A 27049-nucleotide genomic window follows, 5' to 3' on the forward strand; every position below is an offset into this window, starting at 1 on the left:
CTCAAGTTATTACACAAAACTACAGGAGACCTTTAAATCTTTCCCGGCGCCTCTCCACAGGTGGCTCGGCTCGTCTTCCAGAGCTGCGTTCCACTACAGCAGGCTTGGGGGGGCTGCGCTCCACTACAGGTGCTTTGGGAGGGCTGCGCTCCACAGCCACCGGTTTGGGAGATGGAGCGGCTTTCTCAACAACAGGTGGCTCTGGTTCTGTGATTACTGAAGAAAAAAAATCTGGTTACGAGGACGCCATTATCAAAACGAACGATTGTGACTGACTGCCTTCTGTAGGTTGATAGAGGCTGTATTCGGAGCAGGTCTTTGAACCACGTGCAGAGATCCTCTGGAGACAGGTGCCCCTCTGGTCAAGCTGCAGAGTTGGTCAGGAGATAGATAATCTATGTGGGTACCTGGTGTCTGCGTGGACGGAGGGGGCGGCTGCTTTTTCCCCTTGCCTTTTGGGACAGGAGGCAATAGCTCCACCTCTTCCTGTGGCATCTGTGCTACTTTTTGAAGGAAAATCTTTTCCAAGGCTTGAGCCATCAAGACAATGTCATCTGTGGACTAAGGAAGAAAACCAGACATTAAGCGCAGAACAAGAAACCAGACTCCACGCAGCAGACAACAGTCATTCTAGTGGCAACTCGGCACCTGCTGTGACACACGGGGGGGGAGACCGGACCCCCTCACAGCAGAGCTGCTGTGCATGTGGTTGTAGTCCAGCAGTGCACCATCTCTCCAGACCTGAGCCGAGACTTATGGCTGCTCACCAAGACAACACAGCAATCTCCCCCCGCTATCCTGATCCAGCGCCTACCTTGTTGTAGATGTAACAGTTTGTGAACATTGTGTTGAAGTCTTGCATGCATTCGTTGGCACTCCAATAGTAATTATTCTCAAGTCTCTTCTTTATCGTCCCCATATCCATCGGGTTCTTAATTATCTTGTGATAGTCCTGAAAGTAAAAGTCACATCGTGAGCAAACGTCAGAGGCCGATGTGTGACAGTAAAGCGGATCACACTGAGCTGCAGCTGCTCAACATCTTCACTGCAAATCTATAGTTACAGAAAAAGAAAAGGCTCAGAGGCTTCACAGCAAGCAGATGTCTAATGCGGAGGAAGTACAGCTCACAGGTTAAGATCTCTGCTTTCTGTCAGTAAGTAGGCACATAGCTGCTGTTTTTGTTTCCACTGACTGTGAGCAGAGTGTTTGCTACAATGTTACTCCATGAGCAGCTGGAACACAAGATCTGGCCATTTGTCATAATGTGTCCGTGTGAGTAGGATATTTGCACGTCTAGCTTACAGAGGTTAATCTGGACTGGAAGAAACGGCAGCAAACCAACAGATGTGTGAGCAAAATGAGACCAGAATAGGTCTTCAGTCTCTGGTTGTAAATTAAGTTTTTTAGCCCCTGACAACAAGCAGAGATGTTTAAACTGGCGAGAAACTGATAGTATAAAGCTGAAGAACTTGGGACCTCAACGCTGAGAAGACTCACGGGCAGGTTCAGCTTGATGCAGTCCACGGGTTGGTAGAAGGGCCAGGCGAACTGATGCTTCCACAGCGTCTTCACCACCACATTCTGCATGTACTGTAGCTGGTTGGTTTTGCGGCCTGGCTTGTTGGAGTTTGTGATTTCTGGGGGCGGTGGGTTCACGGGCCCCTGAGGGGCCTGAGCAGCAACTGTGACGGCAGACATGTTGGTCTTCTCTGGGTCACTTCCTTTCATAGTAAATCTGCAACACAATCTCTACTTTTATGGCCCTCGCCGAGGAAGGACATCCCATCTCAGGAGTCCGACCATAGAACCTACAAGGCAGGAAGAAAACAGCGTCAGGAAGAACCATTACAACGCAACTCACGGTGTCTGTGCCACTTACATCCAAACTAGAAACAGAAAAGGTTTCAGGGCACCAGGAAAGATCCAAGAAACTCAAAGGTCTGCTCCCGAGAGCCAACTGCAAGCTTCAGACGGGCAACATATGCAGCCCTGAGTGACTCACGGTTACGAGAGATAAAATGGGGTGCTCTTACGCTCTTGTGCAGAGGTCAGGAGGCTGCCATCGTGGATCAGGAGGCCATTCTCAAGAGGACCTATAGTTCAGCATTTAGATTTCTCACCGGCTGTCGTTCTACTTCCTCAGAAACACCAAGAAAAGGTTCAAGACTGCAGTGTAAAAATCAGCAAATTAATGATATTCCCAAATAAGCAAAACGCCCAGTGAGGAATCCCCACAGCGATCACATACACAGCGGGGGGGGGGGGGGGGGTAGCAGGACTGCAAAGATGGCAGTGAATCCCCTCCCCCTTTATAACATGTCACATCTAGTTTACAGAGGCACCTCCCCAATCACCACACGTCTCTCCAGAAATACAATATGCTGCTATGAAGCCCTACCCCTCCTATTTGACCATCTAAAACCACCTACAATATCAGCACCCTCCTGTCCTGAAATACTCTGTACTGTGCCAACTGTTCCTCCTTTTAGGACTATTCCTGACATCACAGATGAACTTTGCTGTTATATCAGACCTGAAACAACGAGATCCCTGGCTGCATTACTTTCATGTATTTCTGGATCAATGCCGTGTACACTTTTACAGGACCAGAAGAGCTGATTGACAAACTAGTTTGGAAACCTGATGGCAAAAATATCCGACACTTTCTGCATCCAAGAAGGAAAATAAAGCGGCAAAGCAGAGAATCGACAGACTGTCATCTGAACTGCGTCCCAGCCAAACATCCAGGGAACAGAAGAAGGCTTCATGTTATGCAGACAGCAGTGCTGACACTACAAGGAGGTACAACATGAGGATGCTGCACCACAAAGTGACAAATCTGATGTAATATAAACGAGAAACCATAAAAATAATTAATGCACAGTGTTTTTGTTCAGACGAGGCCGGTATGGGACCATGGGCACATGCTGCACACCAAATCATCCAGGACTGGGACAAAGCAAAGCAACCGCTCCACACACAGACCCTCACACAAAAGTGTTTTGAAGTGACTAATGAAGAATATTTAGAATTGAGAATCCTCAGTAGTTGATACCTTTTAATGGCTAACTGAAAAGATGGTAACACATTGCGCGCTTTCGAGACTACGCAGGTGACTCCATCAGGCTACACATACTGGCTAAGGCTAGTTTCACACTAGCGTTTATGAGCGCAGCGATGGCCTGCGCACGGCCGCCGCTAAGCCCCGCCCCCTGCCACGCCTCCGCCGGTAGCTCCGCCCACCGGCGCATGACGCTGCATGCGCCCTGCGTCCCCTATCTTTATCACAGGGGGCGCAGTATGCGTTTGGCGGCGCATGCGCCTTTTTGACGGTGCGCCGACGCAACCAAACTGCAGCAGGTTGCGTTTGGCGCAGGTCGGCGCACCGTCAAAAGGACGCATGCGCCGCCAAACGCATACTGCGCACGGCCTGCGCCCCCTGTGATAAAGATAGGGGACGCAGGGCGCATGCAGCATCATGCGCTGGTGGGCGGAGCTACCGGCGGAGGCGCGGCAGGGGCGGGGCTTAGCGGCGGCCGTGCGCAGGCCGTCGCTGCGCTCATAAACGCTAGTGTGAAACTAGCCTAACACGGTACAAAGATATATATCTTTCCTGTATCAGTGACTAATGGTCAGAGATCGGTCTGATCCCCACGGGAGCTGCTCTCATACATGGAACCGATTAATGTATAGGCCCCAATTACTGCACAAATTGCCAATAACTGAGAACAAGGGATCCAACTTCTGCCACTCTTAGTTACCAACGCTGGGAGGCTACACTACATGCGCCACAAGCAGGGCTGTGAAGTCGGTAAGCCAAATCTCAGACCCCACAGCACTGGTCACCACCGAGCATGTACATGAAGTGCAGCACAGATTCATCTCATCTACAACTCCACAGCACTGGTCACTACTGAGCGTGTACATAAAGGGCAGCACAGATTCATCTCATCTATGACCCCACAGCACTGGTCACTACTGAGCATGTACATAAAGGGCAGCACAGATTCATCTCATCTACGACCCCACAGCACTGGTCACCACCGAGCATGTACATAAAGGGCAGCACAGATTCATCTCATCTACGACCCCACAGCACTGGTCACTACTGACATGTACATGAAGTGCAGCACAGATTCATCTCATCTACAACTCCACAGCACTGGTCACTACTGAGCATGTACATAAAGGGCAGCACAGATTCATCTCATCTACGACCCCACAGCACTGGTCACTACTGAGCATGTATATAAAGGGCAGCACATATTCATCTCATCTACAACCCCACAGCACTGGTCACTACTGACATGTACATAAAGGGCAACACAGATTCATCCCATCTACGACCCCACAGCACTGGTCACTACTGACATGTACATAAAGGGCAACACAGATTCATCTCATCTACGACCCCACACCACTGGTCACTACTGAGCATGTACATAAAGGGCAGCACAGACTCATCTCATCTACGACCCCACACCACTGGTCACTACTGAGCATGTACATAAAGTGCAGAACAGATACATCTCATCTACGACCCCACAGCACTGGTCACTACTGAGCATGTACATAAAGGGCAGCACAGATTCATCTCATCTACGACCACACAGCACTGGTCACTACTGAGCATGTACATAAAGGGCAGCACAGAATCATCTCATCTACGACTCCACAGCACTGGTCACTACTGAGCATGTACATAAAGAGCAGCACAGATTCATCTCATCTACGACCACACAGCACTGGTCACTACTGAGCATGTACATAAAGGGCAGCAGATTCATCTCATCTAAAAGCCCAGATCCTTAGATCAGGAACAGAACAAACATTTATAGGACATTTTATAACTTTCCCAAATTATTAGGAAAACATTTACAGCACACCCTGCATTGTACTACGTACTCAATATAGTATATATTTTAGGAATCAAGAGTCTGTCCATTTTATGCCAACTCCAGCAAAATGGACACAGACTCCACAGCCCAAGCTGATACGTCAATCGTCTCACACACTTCTCTCCCATCATCCGGAATACACAAACGCCGATAGGAAGTCAGGATCAATGACAGACACTTCTGCCCCTGTAGTCACATTGTGGCCTAGCAAGCCCATCTAGTCCAGGCTCAATCAAAAAATAAAAAATAAATGAAAGAAACATTGGCGACTGCCACTGACAGAACCCCGGTGTCTTGCAAGCCTTACACTTTCAGGGTGCAGTCACACATTCACGTTTTTCGCTGAACATGTTAAGAGCCGATTTGTTGCAGACATTACAAGTGGAAAATCAGCAATGAGAATAAGCAGCAGAATGTGACACGTTGTGGATCAAATTTGGTAAAATTATGTCCACTCTGCTGTTACTGTGATAGGTGCAGAGCTTCTGCCAGCAAATCAACAGCACAACCGCCACATGTGAACGGGAGCTGTGACGGAGACCCTCTGATGTCCACGCTGCCATTTGAGGTCACAAGACCATATTCCAGGTTCATTCTGAACACTGCCTAATAACTGAGACTTCCACAAGATGCAGGGTTAATTTAATACGAGCTGCTTGATCAGACCACTACATCCTTAGATCATAAGAAAGGAGCACAGATGTTACAGGGTCTTCAGTCATAGAATAAAGGGTCACGCTGCATCCATTCTGAAACGGGATTCTATGGGATTTCTGCAGAATCAGTGTGGATATAGAAGAGGCTTGGCTGGTTCTACAGGTCTGTGGATCCAGGCTGCAGTATAGAGAACAGAAATCTCAGTGTTCATTTGTCACAGCTACATCCATGTGTGACGTTTAATAAGCTGCAATAAAAGAAGTCCATACACACGGCATATACAAAACAGGATGTAGCCATGGCAACCAAAATGGAAACTTCCATCTTTTAGCTAGGTGACAATGTAGCGTATTCGCAGAAGATCTTGTAGAGAACAATAACAAAGTTTGTCTGCAAGTAAGACCAGGGCGGCAATGCATGTCATACACCCCGGGTCCAGAGCAGACACTGCTGCCAAAGGGTGCAGGACGCCAAAGGGGCGAAGTCTGCAGATATAAAGGGCAAACATGGTGTACCCAGTGTCAGAATACGAGATCTGGGCAAAATGCTCTCGACACGGGGCACATTCCTAAGAGAATAAGGGAGATTTTGCGCACATTGGCTCCTACCTCTGCTGTAGGAGACATCACAACTCCTAGTATGGCCTAACTACTACACTACATTCAGTCCAATTGTACCCATGCATTTCTGATTCTACGGCAGCAGAGCAACTGCCCCTGAGTGACTGCAGGGTTATCACGCTGCCATCCCAGAGGCAGGAGGAAACCTAGTCTAATTCAGCAAAGACAAACACAAGAGGGTGGAAAACCAGTGTCTACTAACCACAGACAAACAAAAGCATCAAGTTATTCCCCAAAAGACAGTATACCTGATCCCATGGAGCAGAAGCCGCTAATCAGTTGCCCTTAAGGAATATTGAGTAACACCACAGACACAGGACAGGCCCCCTCCCTACTACACTGTCACAGCTCTCCAGCTGTGGCAGACACAACAAACATCTAGGACAGCAGACTCCCATCATCTCTTAAGAGCACGATGCTCTATTCATGCTGAGAGTTGTAGTTTCACAACAGCTGGAGAGGCGCAGATGAAACTTTACTAGAACACAGACATATACAAATCACACAAAGAAAATAGAGAGGAGACGTGACCGTCGGCCACCTACATGATCACATCCGAGGCCATGCCAGGTGGGAGACAACCAAGGGGTCAGCACTACGAACGGGGGAAAATGGGGGCACAGCACATAGAGCCATGTACAGACCCCTGGAGCAACAGAAGAAATCTCACAATACAATGCTTCAGCCACCATCCGACACAGACGCCACTGCTCCGGCCACCATCCGCCAGACACAGGCACCACTGCTCCGGCCACCATCCGTCACTGCTCCGGCCACCATCCGCCAGACACAGGCACCACTGCTACGGCCACCATCCGACACAGATGCCACTACTCCAGCCACCATCCGCCAGACACAGGCACCACTACTCCAGCCACCATCCGTCACTGCTCCGGCCACCATCCGCCAGACACAGGCGCCACTGCTCCGGCCACCATCCGCCAGACACAGGCGCCACTGCTCCGGCCACCATCCGCCAGACACAGGCGCCACTGCTCCGGCCACCATCCGCCAGACACAGGCGCCACTGCTCCGGCCACCATCCGCCAGACACAGGCGCCACTGCTCCGGCCACCATCCGTCACTGCTCCAGCCACCATCCGCCAGACACAGGCGCCACTGCTCCGGCCACCATCCGCCAGACACAGGCGCCACTGCTCCGGCCACCATCCGCCAGACACAGGCGCCACTGCTCCGGCCACCATCCGCCAGACACAGGCGCCACTGCTCCGGCCACCATCCGCCAGACACAGGCGCCACTGCTCCGGCCACCATCCGCCAGACACAGGCGCCACTGCTCCGGCCACCATCCGCCAGACACAGGCGCCACTGCTCCGGCCACCATCCGCCAGACACAGGCGCCACTGCTCCGGCCACCATCCGCCAGACACAGGCGCCACTGCTCCGGCCACCATCCGCCAGACACAGGCGCCACTGCTCCGGCCACCATCCGCCAGACACAGGCGCCACTGCTCCGGCCACCATCCGCCAGACACAGGCGCCACTGCTCCGGCCACCATCCGCCAGACACAGGCGCCACTGCTCCGGCCACCATCCGCCAGACACAGGCGCCACTGCTCCGGCCACCATCCGCCAGACACAGGCGCCACTGCTCCGGCCACCATCCGCCAGACACAGGCGCCACTGCTCCGGCCACCATCCGCCAGACACAGGCGCCACTGCTCCGGCCACCATCCGCCAGACACAGGCGCCACTGCTCCGGCCACCATCCGCCAGACACAGGCGCCACTGCTCCGGCCACCATCCGCCAGACACAGGCGCCACTGCTCCGGCCACCATCCGCCAGACACAGGCGCCACTGCTCCGGCCACCATCCGCCAGACACAGGCTCAACATGCTCCGGCCACCATCCGCCAGACACAGGCTCAACATGCTCCGGCCACCATCCGCCAGACACAGGCACCACTGCTCCGGCCACCATCCGCCAGACACAGGCACCACTGCTCCGGCCACCATCCGCCAGACACAGGCACCACTGCTCCGGCCACCATCCGCCAGACACAGGCACCACTGCTCCGGCCACCATCCGCCAGACACAGGCACCACTGCTCCGGCCACCATCCGCCAGACACAGGCACCACTGCTCCGGCCACCATCCGCCAGACACAGGCACCACTGCTCCGGCCACCATCCGCCAGACACAGGCACCACTGCTCCGGCCACCATCCGCCAGACACAGGCACCACTGCTACGGCCACCATCCGCCAGACACAGGCACCACTGCTACGGCCACCATCCGCCAGACACAGGCACCACTGCTACGGCCACCATCCGCCAGACACAGGCACCACTGCTACGGCCACCATCCGCCAGACACAGGCACCACTGCTACGGCCACCATCCGCCACAGATGCCACTACTCCGGCCACCATCCGTCACTGCTCCAGCCACCATCCGTCACTGCTCCAGCCACCATCCGCCAGACACAGGCGCCACTGCTCCGGCCACCATCCGCCAGACACAGGCGCCACTGCTCCGGCCACCATCCGCCAGACACAGGCGCCACTGCTCCGGCCACCATCCGCCAGACACAGGCGCCACTGCTCCGGCCACCATCCGCCAGACACAGGCGCCACTGCTACGGCCACCATCCGCCAGACACAGGCACCACTGCTACGGCCACCATCCGCCAGACACAGGCACCACTGCTACGGCCACCATCCGCCACAGATGCCACTACTCCGGCCACCATCCGTCACTACTCCAGCCACCATCCGTCACTGCTCCAGCCACCATCCGCCAGACACAGGCGCCACTGCTCCGGCCACCATCCGCCAGACACAGGCGCCACTGCTCCGGCCACCATCCGCCAGACACAGGCACCACTGCTACGGCCACCATCCGCCACAGATGCCACTACTCCGGCCACCATCCGTCACTACTCCAGCCACCATCCGTCACTGCTCCAGCCACCATCCGCCAGACACAGGCGCCACTGCTCCGGCCACCATCCGCCAGACACAGGCGCCACTGCTCCGGCCACCATCCGCCAGACACAGGCGCCACTGCTCCGGCCACCATCCGCCAGACACAGGCGCCACTGCTCCGGCCACCATCCGCCAGACACAGGCGCCACTGCTCCGGCCACCATCCGCCAGACACAGGCGCCACTGCTCCGGCCACCATCCGCCAGACACAGGCTCAACATGCTCCGGCCACCATCCGCCAGACACAGGCACCACTGCTCCGGCCACCATCCGCCAGACACAGGCACCACTGCTCCGGCCACCATCCGCCAGACACAGGCACCACTGCTCCGGCCACCATCCGCCAGACACAGGCACCACTGCTACGGCCACCATCCGCCAGACACAGGCACCACTGCTACGGCCACCATCCGCCAGACACAGGCACCACTGCTACGGCCACCATCCGCCAGACACAGGCACCACTGCTACGGCCACCATCCGCCAGACACAGGCACCACTGCTACGGCCACCATCCGCCAGACACAGGCACCACTGCTACGGCCACCATCCGCCAGACACAGGCACCACTGCTACGGCCACCATCCGCCAGACACAGGCACCACTGCTACGGCCACCATCCGCCAGACACAGGCACCACTGCTACGGCCACCATCCGCCACAGATGCCACTACTCCGGCCACCATCCGTCACTGCTCCAGCCACCATCCGCCAGACACAGGCAACACTGCTACGGCCACCATCCGCCAGACACAGGCACCACTGCTACGGCCACCATCCGACACAGATGCCACTACTCCGGCCACCATCCGACACAGATGCCACTACTCCGGCCACCATCCGTCACTGCTCCAGCCACCATCCGCTAGACACAGGCACCACTGCTCCGGCCACCATCCGCCAGACACAGGCACCACTGCTACGGCCACCATCCGCCAGACACAGGCACCACTGCTACGGCCACCATCCGTCACAGATGCCACTACTCCGGCCACCATCCATCACTGCTCCAGCCACCACTGCTCCGGCCACCATCCGCCAGACACAGGCGCCACTACTCCGGCCACCATCCGACACAGATGCCACTACTCCGGCCACCATCCGACACAGATGCCACTACTCCAGCCACCATCCGACACAGATGCCACTACCCGACACAGATGCCACTACTCCAGCCACCATCCGACACAGATGCCACTACTCCAGCCACCATCCGTCACTGCTCCAGCCACCACTGCTCCGGCCACCATCCGCCAGACACAGGCACCACTGCTACAGCCACCATCCGACACAGATGCCACTACTCCGGCCACCACTGCTCCGGCCACCATCCGCCAGACACAGGCACCACTGCTACAGCCACCATCCGACACAGATGCCACTACTCCGGCCACCATCCGTCACTGCTCCAGCCACCATCCGCCAGACACAGGCACCATTGCTCCGGCCACCCTCTGCCACAGACACACACACAGGCGCCACTCCTCCGGCCACCCTCCGCCACAGACACACACACAGGCGCCACTCCTCCGGCCACCCTCCGCCACAGACACACACACAGGCGCCACTGCTCCGGCCACCCTCCGCCACAGACACACACGCCACTGCTCCAGCCACCATCCGCCACAGACACGTCATTGCTCCGGCCACCCTCCGCCACAGACACACACGCCACTGCTCCAGCCACCATCCGCCACAGACACGTCACTGCTCCGGCCACCCTCCGCCACTGCTCCAGCCACCATCCGCCACAGACACGTCACTGCTCCGGCCACCCTCCGCCACAGACACACACGCCACTGCTCCAGCCACCATCCGCCACAGACACGTCACTGCTCCGGCCACCCTCCGCCACTGCTCCAGCCACCATCCGCCACAGACACGTCACTGCTCCGGCCACCCTCTGCCACAGACACGTCACTGCTCCGGCCACCATCCGCCACAGACACCAGCACTGCTGCTGCTCTAGCCACCATCCGCCTCATCCCTGCACAGGTCGCAGCTGTCCACAGGCAGATGACCTGTCACATACAGGGCCAGCAGTGATAAGTTCAGACACAGGCAATCGCGGCTCATCAGACATCACCCGGCCCGGACACTACAGCCGCCTCTACCTGCTGGGTCCTCCGGTACCGCACTGATGAAGGCCCCGGCCAGTCTCACACTCTCAGCCTGGCCGCTGTCCGGATCCGCCTCCTGCTCCCCCTCCCTGAATATCTCCCCTTTAAAAGATGGCGGGCAGGGAAGATGTCCCCTGCTCCCCGGGTTGGGTGTACCTCCGGCAGCCCCCGGGCAGGCAGCGGCGCTCCAGCTCCCCGCCCGTCCGTTCCCGGCGGCCACAATGTATCAGGGCGCTCCGCGCGGAAGCTTTTGTTTTACAATGTATCACAAAGGCTCGTCCTGAGCGGCCGCTACCACAGAGCGGCGGGGGAGGGGGAGCCCCAGGTCCACGGCTGTTCTCCCCCCTCCCTCGGCGGCGGGCCCGCACCCCACCTTCCGTACACAGAGCCACAGACACAGGAAGAGAAGTGCTAGCTCCGAACATTACTTCGCCCCCGCCGCTCCGTAACGTTCCCCGCACAGCACCTCCAGCGCCTCTTCTTTTTATCCTCACCAAGGCAGCATAATAGACGAGTTCGAAGTGAGCAGCGCGCATGCGCCAAACTCGCACAGCCCATCGGGATTTGTAGTCTATGGGCCGCATGCGTCGCTACTGCAGGAAATGAAAGTGAGCTGTCCGAACAGACTACAACTCCCAGCACCGCCCTGGTGTTTCCTTCCCTTCCCCCTCCATGGAGTGGCCGGGAATGGGAGAGAAAAGCTAGTGCGGGGGTAATAACACGATCAGCGGCTTGATGTGAGCCCCGTTTTGGACTAGTGCTAGCCTGGGATGGCCACTGTTTCCTGTGTGGGCACGTCTGAGACTGGCACTGCAGGCGGCCTCCGGTGTGACTGGGCAGGGGGAGGCCCCAGGATCCCTCCTCCTCCATGACTTCCCTCTATTCTAGTCGTCGGCGCAACTCATTGTCCGGCGGCCTCTATTTATATCCTCTGCCCTGCAGTGGAGGCTCCTAGGTGCCCCCCGTGCAGGACATGGGGGGAGGGGGGTGTCGCCCCGGTGTTAGATGTGGCCCACCTCATTCCCAGACCCTTGAAGGCTCAGGGTACGATCACTCCTTGTAGGGGCCACCAGCTGATGTAGACTGAAATCAGGCAGTGATCCCTGGGAAGACAACTATGCAAATTAGCTCCCATCCAGAAGGAAGACGCAGAGCTCACTAGCGCCACTCACTGGAGGTAGAGCTGGTGGCAGTAGGAAGCTGGCGCTCCCCCCAGTAAGGCTGTGTGCACACCATGCAGACATCCAGCGGATCCGCAGCGGATTTTACCGCACAGAAACGTTGCATATGCGCATTGTGATGTACAGTAGCATGTAAGTCAATGAAAAAAAAAAAACTGCTGTGCAGACGCTGCGGATTTTTCCACGTGGTTTTCCTGCGGTACAAAATCTGCAGCATGTTACTACTTTTGTGCGGTTTTCCACCTCCCCAGTCTCCAAATCCGCAGGGGGAAAACCGCACAAAAACCACAAGAAAAAAGGAAGAAATCCGCAGGAAAAATGCAGGTCATTTGACCTGCGGATTTCTTCAGTTCTGCGCGGAAAAATCCGCAGGGCAAAAAAGTACGTCTGCACTTAGCCTAAGGCTGCTCTGCGGACCCCTGTAGAGATTTGTATGTTTGGCCATAATGAACGACTTCATCACTAATGCCAAACTAACCGGACCGCTCCGCCATAGAGAATCGCTGCTCGCACTGTTTCGCCATGTCACCCCCCGAGACCCGGTCACAGATTCCCAGCAGGACTGTCCAGATCTCTGTGACCCGCAGGCAGCATCAGAACATATATACAGTTCTCAGGTTTATGGAAGAGGTAGTGCTCAGCCAATGCCGCTCTCCACACCGTCTTCTGTAGTTCTTACTGTAGGACGGTGGGTTACAGCAGTGTTCCTCGCACCAGTCCGGATGGCCCCTAAGGCTGTGTGCACACGATGAGTCAAAATCGCAGTGTCTTACATTTCTAGCAAGATTGGATTTATAGAAATTACACACCAACTGTGTTTCTATACTCAGCATCAACTGAACTGTGGTCTGTGTGTCAAAAACCCTGCATACTAGGAAGGGAAATTAAGTGCAGATTTTACCCATAGTCCTGCATTAGATGCAGAAAATCCAAAGTAAGAAAAAACTCATGTAATCCTTACAGGACTGTATCATTCAAGTCTTGTGAAAGCCAAATACCAGGAAGTATCAAAAACAAAGCAACTTTGTATAAAACATGACAAACCAACAAGAGACAAAAACTGTAGCATCAAAAAAATGGTAACGCATTGAAAAAAAAAAAATCACAAGTAACATGATTTACATAACAGGTGTAAAAAATCTGCAACATCAAAAACTGACCAAAAGCTTGTGGTGGGAGCATCGCCTGAGGGGGTGTGCACACGTTGCGGATTCTGTTGCAGATCCACAGCGGATTTTACTGCGATGTACAGTAACATTAAAGTCAATGGCAAATGAAAACGCAGTGCACATGCTGCAGATTTTTCCACACGGATTAGCTGCGGATTGAAATCCGCAGCATGTCAATTCTTTGTGGGGAATCCGCAGCGGTTTGACACCTATTCCATTATAGAAATCCGCAGGTGTCAAAACACAGGGAAAACCCGCAAGCAAAACGCAGGTCATTTGACCTGTGGATTTACCTGCAGATTTAGGCAAATCTGCGAGGAAAAATCCGCAGGGCAATCCGCACACATCCTTACACATCAGGGTTCCCTCAGTATTGCTCCGGTGAGAGAACTTGGGGTTATCTCTGATGCTAAAATTCCATCACCACTATGTAGGGGAGGTGCTATATACTATATGTGGGCTATGTTATATATTAGGAGGATGTGCGATATACCATGTGGGCTGTGTTATATACTATTAGGGGGTATATTATATCATATGGGGAGGCTGTGTTATATACTATGGGGGGTATATTATATTCTATGGATGGCTACATTATATTCTATAGGGGGCTGTATTAGATTTTATGAGGGAGGATTGCATCATACTCTTTGATGGGACATTATATTCTATAGGGAGGTGGGCTGTATTATATTCTATTCGGGGCTACATTATATTCTATGGGGAGCTGTATTATATTTATTATATTCTATGCGGGATGATTGCATCATACTTTATGAGGGGGTTACATTATACTCTGGGGTGGTTGCATTATACTCTGTGGGGTGGCAGCATTATACTATATGTGGGCTGCATTATACTGTATCGAGGACTATGGGGAATACATTATACTATATGAAGAACTATGGGAAGTGAATTGTACTACATGGATGACAATGGTGGTGCATTATACTAAATGGAGCACTATGAGGAGTGTATTATACTATGTGGAGGACTGAGCAGTGTATGTTAATATATGGATGACTATGAGGGCTGTATTATACTATATGGAGGACTGAAGAGTGTATTATACTATATGGAGGACTATGTGGCACATTTTATTACATGGAGGACTATGGTTTGTGCATTTTACAATATGGAGGACTGTGGTGCACATTATAATATATGGAGAGCTATGGGGTGTATTATACTAAACAGGAAAATGCTGCATATTCATCGAGTGATTGGATCAGCAGCACATCTCCGTTGTAAACTGCAGATGTGCTGATAACATGATACGGTATGGGGACAGATTGATCCATTAGTGATTGTTCTGTCCCCATCATTCTTTCTCAGACGGTGGAAAGAGGCCGGGAAACAAGTACGATTTAAATAATGTTGATCACACTCGGCCTGAACTCAGCGCATGTAACTACAACCGAAATGCGTCTGTGTGATGTGCAATATGTTAGCATTTGGGACCCCATTTTAAACTTTGCCTAGGACCACACTTTGCATAAAACCAGCCCTGGCAACACCCATCGGACCGCCCCCGGGTGAGTATAATAAAACTTATTTTTCTTATCTTTCAGGTTGGACCGGGGGCTTATCTACAGCATTCTAGAATGCTGTTGAAAAGCCCCGAAAGGCAGTGGCCGCATCTTATAGCTGAAAAACGAGGTGACAGATTCCCTTTAATGTGTAACTCATTTGATCTTGATATATTCTCCCATTTCTATTTATTGAAACTATATTATTTGCAAATTTTATTAAAATAAATAAAAACAACTTTAAACAATCTAAATGATAAATACCAAAAAAGATGTTTGCAACTAGGGGTACCGTTACACCTAGCGACTCACCAGCGATCCCGACCAGCGATATGACGCGGTCAGGATCGCTGGTGCGTCGCTAGTGAGCTGCCACTCATGCAGATCTCACTAGCGACATCGCTGGGGACGGGGATCGCTACTTACCTGTCAGACGTGGCGATCCTGACGTCCTCACGCCCGCGTGCACGCGTTGCTCGTCGGTGCCACAGGAAGTGACCGACGAGGAATGGTCCAGCAGCTTCTCGCGCGATCAGCAATAATCAGCGGGGGAGCCGGTCGGAGGTAAGTATCAGACACAGCGATATCGCTAGCAATATCGCTGCAACGTCACAAAATCGGTGACTTTACAGCGATATTGCTAGCGATATCGCAGTGTGTAACGGGGGCTTAGGTCTTCAAGTGTCTAGAAAAGTGGGACTAGATCTGACAAGTCGCAAAATGCCCTAGATTTATTACTGAGTTGTACCTTTTGTTTAATAGGGCTGTCTGGTGAAAACAAGTTATCATGTACCCACTTGATAGGTGAGACCTAATTGATCAGTGCAGTCTGTTACTGATGGTGGGGGTCTGACAACTGGGACCTGCACCAATCAGGAAAGTAAGACACTTCTCTCCCTCCCTGTTAGAATGGAGCAGCAGTGTACATGTGAACACTGCTCCACTCACTCTCTATGGCACTACACTCAGCTTTTTTTGGCAGCCCCACAGAGAATGAATGGAGTGGCTGGCGGGCATGTGCAGCGCTCACCCATTCCACCGATCAGTACATGTCCCATTGGTCAGACCTGCATAATCAATAAGTTATCTTGTGAATAACTGATAACCTTTTTTCCACCAGATAATCTTCCTAATATGCCTAAGAGGTGGTATAAAAATGAGTCTTAAAATGCAGCAAAGATGTGCTAAATCTGCCAACCAGCAGTCACCCTGTGATAGCACGTCCCCTCTAGGCCCAGTATTTTATCACATTAGCAGTTCATCTGTTTGTTTTTTACTTTTTTATGATCCTGTATGTTTTTTTGTTTATTTCTTCTATGTGGAGCTCTGCTGTTTCTCCAGACGCACTAGTCTTTTGCTGATTTTTCTGCTCCTTGTACCTGGATTTCTCTATCCCTTTTTATATGTCACATACGTCATTATTTTAGGAGCCCGCATTTATCTACACTACTCTCAAAAAGTTAGGGATATTTGGATTTCGGGTGAAATTTATGGAAAATATAAAATGTTCACGCTACAGTGATATTTTATCATGAAAGTCGGACATTTAAGTAGAAGCATGCAATAGTGATTTCCTAATCTCAAACAATTTTTGAAACAAAAGTCAACGACACTGGGGGTATACCCCCCAAAAATGTCAATGTGTCAATAACTTGTCATGCTGCCTTGAGCATCAAATACAAGTTGACAACGTCATCTCATGCTGTTCATAAGTGGCCTTGTCTGCTTAGGCATGGAATCCCAATCTTCTTGAAGGACAGCTCTCAGGTCATTGAGGGTCTGTGTTACAGCATCACAAGCCTCTACATGGCAACTCAGCTGATCCCATAGGTTTTCTATGGGATTCAGGTCTGGAGAAAGTGCAGGACACTCCATTAGAAGTTACCCAGTCTCCAGCAGCCATTCCCTAATGATGCCACCTTGATGAGCTGGAGCAATATCGCCAATGAAGTAGTAATTAAGCCTGTGTTGTTCGCGCAGAGGCACAATGACTGGATTAGTGATGCTATTCAAGTAGTAGGTGCTTGTGACGGTACCATTCACAAAAAGTAGGGCAGTTCAGTATTGACTAGACCACCTGCCCACACTGTAACCCCACCACCACCAAAGACTCATCTGGTGACAACAGTGGCTAATGCATGGCGCTCACCTTGATATCTCCAACATTGTTGGCGGCCACTTTCATCAGTGAACACCACTGAAATAGAGCAAGAAAAAGTCAAACCCATAAAAGGGAGCACCTCAATTGCATAAGAAATTATTTATAATATATATATATATATATATATATATATATATATATATATATATATACACACATACACACACACACCAAATATGTGTAATACAAAACTTGAATTTTTATTATTCAACAAAAAAAATACAGAGACAGAAAAAAAACACATAGTATAAAAACAATTAAAATTGTATCTGTGTGCAAAGGAGACTCAAGACCTAATGCCACACCTCAGTATAAAGGCAATGGCAAACCACAGCAGGCTCCCATAAAAGGTGCTGAATGAATAAATATATCTGGCTTTAGAAATGTATGCCTACAAATGTACAAGCATGTATCACAGAAAACTTATATAAATATAATATGTGCAAAGAAAATTGCATATATAGAGAGCGACAAATGACAAAATGTAGCAATGAGTATACAATACCAAAAGAGGGTCCAACAGCATTTGTGATCAAAAATTGGTTTGAAAAAATATCCAGTTGCTAATATGAAACAATGGTAACCCATCAAAAGGGGGGAATTTTATTACTGACTCAAATGTGAAGGACATATAACAAAGACAAATGTCCAAGAGATGGTAAGACTGAATAAGTGTGTAAAAACACATTCACATGTCAGTATTTGGTCAGTATTTTGCATCAGTGTTGTATGCCAAAAGCAGGAATAGAACTTACCAAGAAAAAAAAAATATAATTGAAAGACTGACTCCTGTTACTTATTTTGGAGACACTCCTGGTTTTGGCATACAAATACTGATGAAATACTGATCAAAAATACTGATGTGTGAAAGAGGCCTAAGGTGCAGAGAAGCTGAGAATCAGGGCAATGGTATGTCCCAGAAACATGAAAAAAGCCAGCAGCGCCACCAGGGATAAGGGGAGCCAGTGTGTGGGAGGAGAGCCCACACGTATCGCCACACAAGAGGTGGCTTCCTCAGGGAAAAATCGCATGGTGTGTTTAACGTTCTGAGGCCATATATACTTTCTTCTGTATAATTAGCACATGGCTCACCAGTGAGGAGTTGGAGAGAGTCGGCGTTCAAGGTGCACAATAGCACATATGCAGGAGAATGACCGCAGCCATCTGGTGCATAGGGAGATGATTGAAATAAAGTTGCAATGTGTACATAGAGATACAGACATCAAAAAATGATAATGGCCGCAAAACAACAGAGACATTTATCGCTGCGCATGTGTCAATTGTTCAGTCATATATTATCGCATAGTGCTGTTTTGCAATGTGTGCACAAAGGCGCTAACGTCCATAAACGTGGTCTTATATATATCCGGCGGAATTGTGTTCAATCAAAGGCAGGTAAAGGTGTTAAAGGGATTACTCCACACATAGATTTTGTTTAGGAAGTACATGTATTGAATGTTAAATACCACATAAGCGCAAGGGAGAAACTTAAGAATTTCCTGAAATTTTTTTTTTTTTTTTTTTAAAAACCCTCTGAAAACTTTTTTTCAAAAAAAAATTTCCTCTAAAAAATCCCCATAGAGCTTTATGAGATCATACAAGCCACATCTTGATGGAAATATATTACTGCCTAAAATGTAGAGCTCTAAGGACACAAACAAACAGTGCAGTATATGTGCAAATTTTGCCATATATGAAAGATTACAATGTAGGTCACCATTTTGTTCAATCAAAGGCAGGCAAAGGTGTTAAAGGGATTGCTCCACACATAGATTTTGTTTAGGAAGTACATGCGTTGAATGTTAAATGCCACTTTTCATGTTTCTGGGACATACCATTGCCCCGATTCTCAGCTTCTCTGCACCTTAGGCCTCTTTCACACATCAGTATTTTTGATCAGTATTTCATCAGTATTTGTATGCCAAAACCAGGAGTCAGTCTTTCAATTATATTTTTTTTTTTGGTAAGTTCCATTCCTGGCTTTGGCATACAACACTGATGCAAAATACTGACCAAATACTGACATGTGAATGAGCCTTTAATGTGTTTTTACACACTTAGGCTGGTTTCACATTAGCGCATTTTCAGCGCGCGCACGGCCGGGGGTAGCTCCGCCCCCGATCCGGCTCTCTGCCCGGCGTGCCCGCCCCTTCCTTGTAGCGCCGCCTCCTAGCGGACAGCGGCGCCTGCGATCGGCGCACCCTATCTTTAGCATAGGGTGCGCCGATCGTGCGCAGGCCGTGCGCTAGTTGCGCTTTGACCTGCGTTGCGCACTTTTGACGGTGCGCCGTGCGCGCCAAAATCAAACTTTTCGGATTTTGGCGCGCACGGCGCACCGTCAAAAGTGCGCAGCGCAGGTCAAAGCGCAACTAGCGCACGGCCTGCGCACGATCGGCGCACCCTATGCTAAAGATAGGGTGCGCCGATCGCAGGCGCCGCTGTCCGCTAGGAGGCGGCGCTACAAGGAAGGGGCGGGCACGCCGGGCAGAGAGCCGGATCGGGGGCGGAGCTACCCCCGGCCGTGCGCGCGCTGAAAATGCGCTAATGTGAAACCAGCCTTATTCAGTCTTACCATCTCTTGGACATTTGTCTTTGTTATATGTCCTTCACATTTGAGTCAGTGATAAAATTCCCCCCTTTTGATGGGTTACCATTGTTTCATATTAGCAACTGGATATTTTTTCAAACCAATTTTTGATCACAAATGCTGTTGGACCCTCTTTTGGTATTGTATACTCATTGCTACATTTTGTCATTTGTCGCTCTCTATATATGCAATTTTCTTTGCACATATTATATTTATATAAGTTTTCTGTGATACATGCTTGTACATTTGTAGGCATACATTTCTAAAGCCAGATATATTTATTCATTCAGCACCTTTTATGGGAGCCTGCTGTGGTTTGCCATTGCCTTTATACTGAGGTGTGGCATTAGGTCTTGAGCCTCCTTTGCACACAGATACAATTTTAATTGTTTTTATACTATGTGTTTTGTTCTGTCTCTGTTTTTTTTTTTTGGTGAATAAAAATTCAAATTTTGTATTACACATATTTGGGGGGTGTGTGTATATATATACAGTGGGGAAAAAAAGTATTTAGTCAGTCAGCAATAGTGCAAGTTCCACCACTTAAAAAGATGAGAGGCGTCTGTAATTTACATCATAGGTAGACCTCAACTATGGGAGATAAACTGAGAAAAAAAAATCCAGAAAATCACATTGTCTGTTTTTTTTTCATTTTATTTGCATATTATGGTGGAAAATAAGTATTTGGTCAGAAACAAAATTTCATCTCAATACTTTGTGATATATCCTTTGTTGGCAATGACAGAGGTCAAACGTTTTCTGTAAGTCTTCACAAGGTTGCCACACACTGTTGTTGGTATGTTGGCCCATTCCTCCATGCAGATCTCCACTAGAGCAGTGATGTTTTTGGCTTTTCGCTTGGCAACACGGACTTTCAACTCCCTCCAAAGGTTTTCTATAGGGTTGAGATCTGGAGACTGGCTAGGCCACTCCAGGACCTTGAAATGCTTCTTACGAAGCCACTCCTTCGTTGCCCTGGCAGTGTGCTTTGGATCATTGTCATGTTGAAAGACCCAGCCACGTTTCATCTTCAATGCCCTTGCTGATGGAAGGAGGTTTGCACTCAAAATCTCACGATACATGGCCCCATTCATTCTTTCATGTACCCGGATCAGTCGTCCTGGCCCCTTTGCAGTGAAACAGCCCCAAAGCATGATGTTTCCACCACCATTCTTTACAGTAGGTATGGTGTTTGATGGATGCAACTCAGTATTCTTTTTCCTCCAAACACGACAAGTTGTGTTTCTACCAAACAGTTCCAGTTTGGTTTCATCAGACCATAGGACATTCTCCCAAAACTCCTCTGGATCATCCAAATGCTCTCTAGCAAACTTCAGACGGGCCCGGACATGTACAGGCTTAAGCAGTGGGACACGTCTGGCACTGCAGGATCTGAGTCCATGGTGGCGTAGTGTGTTACTTATGGTTGGCCTTGTTACATTGGTCCCAGCTCTCTGCAGTTCATTCACTAGGTCCCCCCGCGTGGTTCTGGGATTTTTGTTCACCGTTCTTGTGATCATTCTGACCCCACGGGGTGGGATTTTGCGTGGAGCACCAGATCGAGGGAGATTATCAGTGGTCTTGTATGTCTTCCATTTTCTAATTATTGCTCCCACAGTTGATTTCTTCACTCCAAGCTGGTTGGCTATTGCAGATTCAGTCTTCCCAGCCTGGTGCAGGGCTACAATTTTGTTTCTGGTGTCCTTTGACAGCTCTTTGGTCTTCACCATAGTGGAGTTTGGAGTCAGACTGTTTGAGGGTGTCCACAGGTGTTTTTTTGTACTGATAACAAGTTTAAACAGGTGCCATTACTACAGGTAATGAGTGGAGGAAAGAGGAGACTCTTAAAGAAGAAGTTACAGGTCTGTGAGAGCCAGAAATCTTGATTGCTTGTTTCTGACCAAATACTTATTTTCCACCATAATATGCAAATAAAATGAAAAAAAAAAACAGACAATGTGATTTTCTGGATTTTTTTTTCTCAGTTTGTCTACCATAGTTGAGGTCTACCTATGATGTAAATTACAGACGCCTCTCATCTTTTTAAGTGGTGGAACTTGCACTATTGCTGACTGACTAAATACTTTTTTTCCCCACTGTATCTCTCTATCTCTCTCTATCTCATGCAATTGAGGTGCTCCCTTTTATGGGTTTGACTTTTTCTTGCTCTATTACATGTCTACTTGCATACCCTGGTGAGACCTCTTGCTCTTACACATAAATATAAATTTTTCTGGTGGTGCCCTCCATTTACTGTGTATACTTGGTGAACACCACTGAGGTGCACAGGTCCCTCGTCCAGCCTAGATGCTCACTGGCCCATGCAAAACAATGACGCCTGTGCCTGGTGGTGGGGTCAGATACCCTGTACCCTTGCAGGTCGTCCAGCACGCATACCACGCTGATGTAAACGGATTTGAATGGTCTGAAGTGACTTTTGGGTGCCTCTCACATCCCTTAAAGGGAATCTGTCACCCTTTTTTGGCCTTGCAGCTGCCGGCATAAACATCGGGGGCTTATCTACAGCATTCTGAAATGTCCTGAAATGGCTCCGGCGCAAGCACACTGCTCTACCCTGTTGAGGGCAGAGCAGAGTCCTGCAGTGCGCAGGCGTCGGGAGAGGTCTGGCGCCTGCGCACTGCAGAATTCTGCTCTGCCCTCAACAGGGCAGAGCAATGCGCCAGAGCCATTTCAGGACGGGAGAAGAGGACGTCACCGCATGAAGAAGGGAGGCGCCGGACGGGATGGCGACACCCATCGGACCGGACCGCCCACCTCGGTGAGTATAATATAACGTGTTTTTTCTTCCCTTTCAGGTTACATCGGGGGCTTATCTACAGCATTACAGAATGCTGTAGATAAGCCCCCGATATGTATGCCAGCAGCTAATAGGGGCTAAAAAGGGTGACAGACTCCCTTTAAATGTGCCTGGAGTTGTGTGCCATTCATCATCCAGCTCCAAATGGCATTGTTCACGAAGAAGTGGTCATCATTGTAGGATGTGGCCAAAGGACTTCCACCTCTCTGGCTCTCTGTGATTCTTCTAGTCCCTCTGTATCTGCTACAACCTGCTGATGACTCTGTGACTCTCTAGGCTCAGTGGCCTCTTCCATCTGAGAACATCCTGCTTGAAGCCTCTCAATGGCCATGTCCTGCTAATCAATTGTTAGGTGTCATCTTGGTCTCATGATGTGAACAGCGTGATGAGGAGGACTGTTTAATACCAATTCTAACTGAACCATGAAATGTATTGGCCGATTCATGGATCAAACACTTGTTGTGAATTTTGTCATTAAGCTCCTTGCTAGAGAACAGCAGGTTGTGCAAAACGTACTGAAACATTGAACAGTTGGACCTGTGTATTCAAAAGCTTAGAGGCCTCACATTAAGTTCACTAGAAACGGTTAAACGGAATCAGTCACCCCCTTTTTTTTTTAGATCATATAATGATATCATTCAATTGTGTGTCACATAAGGATTCTCTTAGTACTTTTGCTTCCCCCTGACCCCGCACCTTGCATAAATACCTTTTTTATATCGATTCAGATGTATGTAAACTGCCGCTGTCCGCTGGGCGGGGCTTATTCAACTGCTCCCCCCTTCCTGTCTTGCTCTACGCATTTCTTCTTGCGTAGAGCAAGACGGGGGGGAGCAGTTGAATAAGCCACGCCCATTGGACCGGACCGTGGCAGTTTACATACATCTGAATCGATATATAAAAGGCATTTATGCATAAAAAGTGTGTGGTCAGGGGGAAGCAAAAGTACTAAGAGAATCCTTATGTGAGACACAATTGAATGATATCATTATATGATATTGCAAAAAAGGGGTGACAGATTCCCTTTAAGGGGGATTTACACATAGCAATATCGATTTTGTGACGCAGCAGCGATATTGCTACATGTGATACTTACCTCCGACCGGCTCCCCCGCTGGCTATTGCTAATCGCGCGAGATCGTCCACTTCTCGTCGTCTGCTTCCTTCTGGCGCCGACGAGCAAGCTATGTACGCGGGCGGAAGACGGCGGTCATCGCTTCGTCTGAAAGGTAAGTACGACCGCCGAGCATCGCTACATCACTGCTGAGATCTGCCTGTGTCGCAGCTTACTAGCGATCATTTAGCAATGCACCAGCGATCCTTACCAGGTCATATCGTGGTCGGGATCGCTGGTGTATCTCTAAATGTAAAGGGGCCTTTAGAGAGCATTTTAGGATCATCTGGAAATTTGACCCGAAAGTCAAACATTAACTTTTTGTGAGTAGTGTATATATCCCGCTCAAAGAAATAAAGGGAACACAAACAGCCTGTTGCAAATGGAATAGTGTTCCCTTTATTTTTTTGAGCAGTAGATTAGTGTATATTCTGTTCTGGGTGCTGCTTTGTAGCCGATTTGGCCGTTGCGTGGTGTTTTTTACGTGTTGCAGACTTTCTGCGTTATTTCCCCACCTATTCGCTACATTAGGTTACTTCGTTTTTTTTTTTATTGCATTTTTTTTTATCATGTTTTTGGTTTGTCATGATTTAAATGAAGCTGCTTTTTCTTTGACATTTCTTGACATTTGGCTGGAACAAAATCTTATTAATGTGTGTGGATTACATACATTTTTAGTGCAATTTGAGAGCATAGTCATTTCTCACCTGCAGAAATTTTTCATCTAGTGCAATTCTATGGGTAAAATCTGCACATAAAACCAAAGTACCTGCAAGAGAAATTGAAAAACACACTGCAGGTCAGTTTACGCAGCATTAAAAAAGCCCAGTGGGCAAATCCCATCCTTTTTTATGAAACTCACCAAAAACTCATCATGGGAGCTTAACTTAAAAATGGAAAACATTGCACATGATTAAAACTTTTATACATGATGTTGCTAGACTGTGCATGAAAAAGTAGTACCATAATGGACCTAAATCATATAGCATACCGGAATCCAATAATATTGTCATATAAAGAGTTGAACACGTTGCAAAATCATATACAGAAAATACCCAGTTAGATCAGTGCCCTTGGTGTACTGGTTTTGCTGGCATAGATACATGTGGTGTAGAAGTCTTAGGCTGGGTTCACATTGCGTTAGGGCAATCCGTTTAACGGATGTGTTTGTAAGCAGCACTAACGCAACGTAACAGACATGTTAACGCACCCATAGACTTCCATTAGTGTGACGGATCCTAACGCATGTCAAAATCGGCATGCGTTTGCAATGGTCCGTTAGTTTGTGACGCACCTTGCAACGCGGACTACCACATTTTCGAGTCCGGAACGACGAACGCACAGTGAATGGAAGCGTTCGTTCTGCCATAGAACTCTATTGCAAACGCAGGCAGACGCATAATGACCTAACGCAGCCACATGCGTTAACGCGATGGCAAAAAATACACCACAAAAAGACAATTTTGGCTCATTTTTAGCGTATCCAATTAACCCCTTACCTACAATTGACGTAATATTCCGTCCATGTGACCATGGACCTAATTACCATGGACGGAATATTACGTCGTGGTGAGCGCCGCTGATCATGGCCGAGTGTCAGCTAATTATCATAGCTGACACCCGGCACAATGTGTCAGGGGCGGTCACGGACCGCCCCCGACACGTTAACCCCTTGCACACCGCGATCAAACACGATCGCGGTGTACAGGGGGTTAAAGGGAAGCATCGGCAGGGAGGGGGCTCCCTCCGTGCTTCCCTAAGCCCCCCACGGCAGCGCAATGTGCAGCGCTGCTGCCGGGGGCTCCTTTCCTGCAGGTCCCCGGATCCAATATGGCGACGGGGACCTCCGGGGGCCTGCAGGAAGCTGGCTTCCTCAGTGCCTGCAAAGTGCAGGCATGAGGAAGCCTGTGCAGTGCCTGTGACAGATTGCTGATCTGTCACAGTGATCTGTGATGTGACAGATCAGCGATCTGTCACAGGACAGTTATGTCCCCCCTGGGACATTGTAATAAAGTTAAAAAAAAATAAAAAAGTGTAAAAATAATTAAAAAAAAAAAAAAAAAAATATTCCCCAATAAATTCATTTTTTGGAAATAAAAAAAAACAAAAAAAAGGTACACATATTTGGTATCGCCGCGTCCGTAACGACCCGCCCTATAAAAAATAAAAATAAAAAACGAAGCAAAAAATAATGATTTATTATCATACCGCCGAACAAAAAGTGCAATAACGCGCGATCAAAAAGACGCATATAAATATCCATGGTACTGCTGAAAACGTCATCTTGTTCCGCAAAAAACGAGCCGACATACACCATCATCAGCGAAAAAATAAAAAAGTTATAGCTCGCAGAATAAAGTGATGCAAAAATAATTATTTTTTATATAAAATTGTTTTCATTGCATAAAAGCGCCAAAACATAAAAAAACGACCTAAATGAGGTATCGCTGTAACCGTACTGACCCGAAGAATAAAACCGCCTTATAAATTTTACCGCACCCGGAACAGCGTAAACGCACCACCCAAGAGAGATTCATGAAACGCTGGTTTTTGTTCATTTTGCATCCCAAAAAACAAAATAAAAAGCGATCAAAAAATGTCACATGCCCGAACATGATACCAATAAAAGCGTCAACTCGTCCCGCAAAAAATAAGACCTCACATGACTCGGTGGGTCAAAATATGGAAAAATTATAGCTCTCAATATGTGGTGATGCAAAAACTATTTTTACAATAAAAAGCGTCTTTTAGCGTATGACAGCTGACAAACATAAAAACCCGCTAAAATAGTAAATCAAACCCCCTTAGTTAGGGAAAAATAATAAAACTAAAAAAATGTATTTATTTCCATTTTCCCATTAGGGTTAGGGCTAGGGCTACGGTTAGGGCTAGGGTTAGGGTTAGGGCTGAGATTAGGGTTAGGGGTGTGTTGGGGTTAGGGTTGGAGTTAGAATTGGGGGTTTCCACTATTTGCGCACATCAGGTGCTCTCCAAACGCAACATGGCGTCTGATCTCAATTCCAGCCAATTCTGCGTTGAAAAAGTCAAATGGTGCTCCTTCCCTTCCAAGCTCTGCCATGCACCCAAACAGTGTTTTACCCCCTCATATGGGGTATCAGCCTACTCAGGACAATTTGCAAAACAACTTTTGGGGTCCTATTTCTCCTGTTGCCCTTAGGAAAATAAAAATTTTGGGGCAAAAATATCATTTTTGTGGAAAAAAAATTTTTTGTTATTTTCACGCCT

At 49.2% G+C, this 27049-nt stretch overlaps 1 protein-coding gene across 11 annotated transcripts in view; it reads right to left on the bottom strand.

Moving 5' to 3' along the window:
* Window positions 1-12281, bottom strand: part of BRD3 (bromodomain containing 3) — a 58716-nt gene extending 46435 nt beyond the window's left edge. For 6 of the 11 annotated variants that reach the window (XM_073559242.1, XM_073559224.1, XM_073559214.1 and 3 more), the window contains exons 1-6: window positions 11239-11704; window positions 2035-2167; window positions 1499-1809; window positions 815-952; window positions 408-561; window positions 31-216 (exon numbers count right to left, since the gene is read on the bottom strand). In XM_073559242.1, coding sequence (XP_073415343.1) covers window positions 31-216; window positions 408-561; window positions 815-952; window positions 1499-1729 — 709 coding nt within the window. In that variant the 5' untranslated portion in view covers window positions 1730-1809; window positions 2035-2167; window positions 11239-11704. Of the gene's footprint in view, window positions 1-30; window positions 217-407; window positions 562-814; window positions 953-1498; window positions 1810-2034; window positions 2168-11238; window positions 12065-12260 lie in introns of those variants that run through there. The other 5 variants (XM_073559201.1, XM_073559193.1, XM_073559185.1 and 2 more) reach the window with 5 other exon arrangements.
* Between the last annotated feature and the right edge of the window lie 14768 nt (window positions 12282-27049).

Source organism: Dendrobates tinctorius, unplaced genomic scaffold (assembly GCF_039654945.1).
Source record: "Dendrobates tinctorius isolate UK_male_01 unplaced genomic scaffold, ASM3965494v1 ptg000013l, whole genome shotgun sequence".
Lineage (NCBI taxonomy): Eukaryota > Metazoa > Chordata > Amphibia > Anura > Dendrobatidae > Dendrobates > Dendrobates tinctorius.